This window comes from Daucus carota, chromosome 1 (genome assembly GCF_001625215.2).
Source record: "Daucus carota subsp. sativus chromosome 1, DH1 v3.0, whole genome shotgun sequence".
Lineage (NCBI taxonomy): Eukaryota > Viridiplantae > Streptophyta > Magnoliopsida > Apiales > Apiaceae > Daucus > Daucus carota.
In genome coordinates this window covers 1,865,265-1,871,940 of record NC_030381.2, presented here as the reverse complement: position 1 = coordinate 1,871,940, position 6,676 = coordinate 1,865,265, and the positions used below count along the sequence as shown (strand labels likewise).

Genomic DNA, 6,676 nt, shown 5'->3' with positions numbered 1-6,676 from the left:
TTGGATTTATAGCACCTTCGAGGTATTTATCAATATACAGATATACCTTGGAAAATATTGTGTGTTGGTTTAATATTTTCATATCCTCAGAAACCGACCCAATAAATATCCGGAACACGAAACCCATTACAGAACTGCAATTTGTTTATCCGCAAGATTCGAAAGAATTTTAAATTGTAGTGAGTATCGTATTCAACCCCCCCTTCTACGATACTTTGGACCTAACACGTTGTGTATACCTCCAGATCCCCCTGCAGACATGAGAGGTTTGAGGTATACCAATGACAATCCTTTCATGCAAGTGCATCCATTCTACCGGCAGCAGTATGTAGACATGTGGAATAACTTCGTCCAAAATGGAGTTGGTATTGTGGAGCCAGCGGAGAATGAGATTTCGGAGGAAGCCTATATGGATTGGTACTACAATATCACGAAGCTAAAGATTATACCGCCATCGAGGGCCACGAAAAATCCGGCCGTGTACCAACAAGCCCGTGACAAATGCGACGTGTCCAAGGCGATGGATTTGGTATGTTTAAATATCGCATTTCTATTTTACTGCCATCTTGAGTTTATATGTTGAGTTTATTGCATTGTGTATATGTTGATAAATGGTGGCCTTCTATTATTTTCTGTATAGATCATCACGACTGCTCGAGGTATGAGCGAGCTCTGTCTGCATGAGATGCCCCCGGTTTTCCATGATTCCGTATTACCGACATTTGTCAGGGGTTATGACGAGCTCATGTTAGAGACTTTCGGTCCGACTTATGAGAGGCCCGACTTCAAGAATGTGCTGCCCAAAAGGAAGGCAAGAAGGACCACGGAGTCATCGAGTCAACCGTCTGGGAGTGATTTCTTCAAAGAGTACGAAGCCTATGAACATCCTACAAGTTCTCCTTTCGAGACTACACAGTATGATGTCGGGCCCAGTGCACCTCAGTATGATGTTGGGCCCAGTGCACAGCATGATGTCGAGCCTAGTGCACCTCATTTTGTTTATCGGCCGGTAATAGATTTTGCTGATTATTATAATGTACCAATTTCTCGTGAGGATCCTATTCCTCCAATCGAGGACTTCCCTACCGAGGTAACGATCCGCTTTTAGTTTGATTTTTTTGTCACTTGTCGCTCATTTTCTCATCTTGTCTAATTGTAGCTCTTTTTCTCATCTTGTCTAATTGTAGCTCTTTTTCTCATCTTGTCTTTTTTAAGGATTTTATCACGATGCCGGTACCTCGATATGAAAAGGGACATCTTCTCAAACCCCTCAACCAAAGCAAGGTGGACTGGTTGCAAGCACATTGGTGGAGTGGACAACCAATTGATTTGGCTGATATACCGACACACTGCAAAGAACGTTCTCTGAGATCAATAGCACCGGGCAACCTAGTCGAGGACTCAATCGTTGATGAGTATTGTAAGTTGGTCATGGAGAGGGATAGGATGTATTACAGTCAGTCAGAGAAGGCTGCAAGATTTTATTATATGAGTCCATGGTTTGCTCCATTGATGATATCATATCATATCAAAAAGAAGAATCTTTTAAAGAGAACGGCCAAAGAATGGGCACAGTTTGATACTGATTGCGTGTCATATGGCACAATGGACAAAGGAGCAATTAAGTGTTGCGATTTTGACTACATTATAATACCAATCGCCACGGACGGACATTGGATACTCTTCTTATGGTCCGTAAAGGACTTTCGGATTACCCTATTCGATTCTCTATATGACGATGCCCCTTGCATGTCTCTACGAGAATTATATAGAAAGGAGTTTGTTGTTGTGGTAAATTTCTAATCCCTTCTATTATCTTTTGATTTACTTCCAAGTGCTTCGTATTAATTAATATAGTTTAATTTCTTTGTATATTATAGGAACAAATTATACCTATCATGTTTCATCGCTTGGCCCCCGAGAGATTCCCGGAAGATGCGATTATATATCCACAAGTAGAGAATGTGGTGGAACGACCCAAGCAGAAAAATTGTATTGATTGTGGTGTGTTCCTCATGAAATACGTGGATTGCATTTTGACTTGTAATTCTGAAAACTGGCTTGGGACGGATTGGAATGAAGATGTTATAAAAAATTTTCGTCATCGCATCGCATGGGAGCTTCATAAAGGCATAGCCCGTCATCCAACGGAAACATCGCTTCAAGCTAGATTAGCCGGATTATAAATTGTTAGATTTTGTTAGATGGATTGTAATTTATTGATGGATTGTTAGGATTTTGGTATTGATGGATTGTTAGATTTCATTTATGGATTGTTTAGATTTTTTTGTTGATGGATTGTTAGATTTCGTTTATGGATTGATCGTTAGATTTTGTTTTAGATTTTGTTGATGGATTTTGTTGTTGATGGGATTGTATGATTTTGTTGATGGATTTTGTTACAGGTTTTGTAAAACAGAGCACCTTTGAGGTTTGGCTCTGTTTTTAGGTGTAAGAAACAAAAAAACAGAGCCTCTTTGAGGCGCTCTGGGTTTACGCTATATTATATAGCGTAAACACAGATAAGAACAGAGCTTCTGAGGCGCTCTGGCTTTACGCTGTATTATGTAGCGGAGAAAACAGAGCAATTATGCCCTCTGGGTTTACGCTACATAATATAGCGTACCAGCACACACCTTCACTTCACGTTTCATCCCCAGATCAACCTCTGATTTTTAAAACCAAAATCACTCCAAATCAAAACCCAACTCCTTTTTACTAAAATCCAAAAGACAACAAAAAGACAAAATCTAACAAAAATCCAAAAGACAACAAAAAGACAAAATCTAACTAAAAAACAAAATCTAACTAACAACAAGATAAAATCTAAAACCAACAAGAACAAGACAAAATTTAATAAACATGGAAATTTTATTAATAAATTTCATTAAAATTATTTTACATCTTCTTCTTCATTATTACATTTTCTTCTTCTCCTCCTCGTCCTCTTCCTCGTCCAACTCCTGCAACTCTTTGATATAATTTTCGAAAATCGCCACGAGCTCTTCCCGAGTATGCCCCTCCTCCTCCTCCTCCTCCTCCACCTCGGCCTCCTTCTCCTCCTCCTCCTCGAATTCTTTCAAACAAACATCCATCTCGGCAAAAAGCCGCTTTACCTCTTCTTCGTGCTCATCTTCTTCGTGCTCATCACCGAACCAAAATTTTTTTGGTAGATCTGCCATAGGAATGAAAATGGAGAAATGGAGATGAAGATGGAGAAATGGAGATGAAAATGGAGATGAAGATGGAGAAAATGGAGATGAAAATATATAGGAGAAATTGATATACTGGAGCGTCGGTTTCCAGGCAATCAGTCAATCAGTCAGTTCCCAGGCAAAGCGTCGGTTTCCGATGCTTGACCACGCTACATTATATAGCGTAAGTACGCTATATAATGTAGCGTAAGTATAAAATTAGAAAACAGAGCAATTTGGACTGTTCTTACGCTATATAATCTAGCGTAAGCATAAAATTAAAAACAGAGCAATGAAAACAGTGAAAACAATGAAAACAGAGCAGTTTTCATTGTGCACCCTTAAAAACAGAGCAATTATATCAACTAAATTCATACAAAATTAACTAAAATCATACAAAATTAGCAATTGCACCACAAAAATTACAAAATGCAAACAAATAAAATTCTACAAAATACCAAATGCAAACAAACATAATATCAATTAAAATCATACGAAATTAAAATCACACAAAATTCTACAAATATTTTCATAAGAAATTAAGATACATCGGCATACAAATAAAATTAGCAATTTGTCGCTAATTTTGTGGGACAATTTCTTGAATCATGTTGGGCATCAATTGCACCACAAAAATTACATTTTCGACCTTTTTTCGCTTTGCCGCGCTCTATGCCACTTTTCACCCTTTCTTTTTTACGACCTTTGGTTTGAGATAATATAGGATTTCTCAAATCATTGAAATTTTCGTCATCATCGTCATCCCCGAACTCATGTGCATCATCTTCTTCCTCACGCGCACGTTTTCCCCCACTTTCATTCGGAAAATTTTCAATAAAATTCGATTCTTTTTCAATCACACTCATGAGATAATTGTATCTCGCTATTGAACAACTTCCGCGAGCTGCTAAATCTTGAAATGCTTTGCATAAAGTACTGTATCGGGCGGGTTGTGATTCAAGGAAATTACCAATTTTAGGACGCTTGTGTTGTAAGGCTCCAACTCTTTTATTGCCTTCAATTGTCCATCTCAAAGTGATGCACTGCTTTGGAATCTCTGACCATTGCATCTTATACAAGTATCGAATAATATGACGGCAAAGCATTCCCGAACTTTCAAATTTTCGACAAACACAATTTATGTTGCCATTCTCGGTGACGAACAAAGCATAGTGTTTTCTATACTCCTCTTGGACCGTTGTTTTGTATGCCTCGTAATGCTTGTAAATTGGATTCCTCTCTCTCTCAATCACGACATAAGCTCCACTTTCTTTGAGTTCGTGTTGAAAACGTCTAAACATTTCTTTTGTGTAAAGAGATGCCGCATGACTCTCCAATGATGATGATGTTATTTTGGATCTTTCCTTGTTCTTTGTTTCGTAATCAGCCTCTCTTTCACGTAAATATTGTTTCTCCAACGCTTTCTGTGAATTCTCTATAAACTCCTTCAAACCGGTACTAGCATTGACAAATTCATCGAAGAAAGAATTCATTGACTCACTTCTGGAGGTAGTGGTCATCCCGGTTGTGAAGTGCAGTTTAGTGTAAACACGGACCCACTTGTGTCGAACGGAGTACATATCTTGTAACCAAGAATGGTTCATCAAATCGTATTTTTCAACTAATGCCTCCCACCTATCTTCGAATTGTGCAACCGTTAGTGACTTGTAGATGCAAGAGTTGAAATCTTCTTTGAAGTGATCATGATTTGCATATAAATGCGACAATTTTTCACCAAATTTTGTACTTATATGCCACGTACAATATAGATGACTTGTGTTAGGCAAAACTTCGGCAATAGCATTTCCAATAGCAATGTCTTGATCGGTGATGATCGTTTGTGGAGCCACATTCCCCATAGCCTCCAACCAACTCTTAAACACCCATAAGTAAGATTCTTCGGTCTCATCCCTTATCAGGGCAAATCCGAACAAAATCGACTGATAATGGTGATTTACCCCCGTAAATGGCACGAACGGCATGCAATACCTATTAGTACGATATGTGGAGTCAAAAACAACAACATCTCCGAAATTTTTGTAGGCATTGACTGATCTCGGGTCAACCCACATCATGGCCCGCACACGATTTTCCTCGTCCACGTCAACTTTATACAAAAATTCACCTTGACTATTACGTTTCAATTCTCGAAGTAATGCCAAACCCTCTAAAGCATCACTCGAATCAAACACATAATGTCGAATATCACGCAATACATTCCGAACATCTTGATTACCAAATCCAATATTCTCCAAGCCACCCGTTAACTCCCCTAACACGTTTAAAGTTTTTGAAGGCCCAATACCCGATTTATTCAATGTTATAATCAATTGCCGAATAACGGGAGTTATATTCCTTGGCCGTTGCATGAAAAGCACTTCATCCTTTGAAATCATCGTGTGATTGTGTTTTAAATAAACCGATGTCACTTCCCATTTATTCAATTTCTCCCTATGCACAACGTACATCCGCGCCAAGCAATGCGTTCTACCAATAGAATCCCTATTTCTCTTTTTTTTGTGAACATCCTTTTCTTCATCCAACGACTTTGTTACTATTCGCCCACCCTTCCGACATATATACAAACGCGAACAAATTCTCTTACTTTTCACACGCCTATGTGTGGTTCTAATTATTATCTCAAAACCAACACGTCTACCATAATCCCTATAAAACATCTCCGCTTCATCTAAGCTATCGAATAATTGACCAACACAAGGACAACTCTCATTCAAATCATCATCTTTTGAATTTTGTTTCTCACAAAAATCATCAAAACATTCACCCCCAACCTCCTCAACATCATCATCCCCAACCTCCTCCACAACCTCCTCAACATCATCATCACTATCATCAACATCATCAACATTCACTATTGGGGTCTTTTTAGCATCACTATCATTTTCTTCTTCAATCTCAATTCTAGATTTACTAGGTGTAATGGGCTTACTAGGGGATGTTAATTTAGAAAAGATGAAAGATGCCATGAAAATATGAAATCTAACCTTAATAAAGAAGTCCAATAAAGCTCCAAGCTCCGAGCTTCAAGCTATAAGCTTCAAATTTCAAGCTTTAAACTCCAATAAAGATCCAAGCTAGCTTTTAAACTCGAATATAAGCTCCAATAAAGATCCAAGCTAGTATTTTGTGTGTATTGGGTTTGTATGCTCTAAAAATGGTGTATAGGAAGAAGAGGTCGTGTTTTTAGTTTTTGAAGCTGTGCGGATCTAGACGCCATATAATGTAGCGTATGTGGATCTTCTGAAAAGCGTAACCTGTTCTTACGCTGGATTATATAGCGTATACGCTCTTTTTTATAGCGTATACGCTTTTTAAAGTTGCGTATACGCTGTTTTATTATGCGTATTATCCAGGATCTACTTTGAATTCTGTGCGTTGATTGTCCTATTTTGGACGGCTAGAGATCAGTTGGTTGGATAAGCTAGTTATCCACCTTTGGTTGTGGAACATTTTCCATTAAA

At 38.3% G+C, this 6,676-nt stretch overlaps 2 protein-coding genes across 2 annotated transcripts; one reads left to right on the top strand and one right to left on the bottom strand.

Annotated features, from left to right (window-relative positions):
• Window positions 1-233: 233 nt before the first annotated feature.
• Window positions 234-2,390, top strand: LOC135151355 (uncharacterized). The gene is made up of 4 exons (XM_064089748.1): window positions 234-529; window positions 641-1,090; window positions 1,216-1,791; window positions 1,881-2,390. The coding sequence occupies exons 1-4, from the start codon at window positions 260-262 to the stop codon at window positions 2,184-2,186; spliced, it is 1,602 nt and encodes a 533-aa protein (XP_063945818.1). The 5' UTR covers window positions 234-259; the 3' UTR covers window positions 2,187-2,390.
• A 528-nt stretch (window positions 2,391-2,918) lies between these two features.
• LOC108215968 (protein FAR1-RELATED SEQUENCE 5-like) lies at window positions 2,919-6,181 on the bottom strand. The gene is made up of 2 exons (XM_017388615.2): window positions 3,835-6,181; window positions 2,919-3,175 (listed from the first exon to the last, which is right to left on the bottom strand). Exons 1-2 carry the CDS (start codon window positions 6,179-6,181, stop codon window positions 2,919-2,921), a joined length of 2,604 nt encoding a protein of 867 aa, XP_017244104.2.
• Window positions 6,182-6,676: the final 495 nt, after the last annotated feature.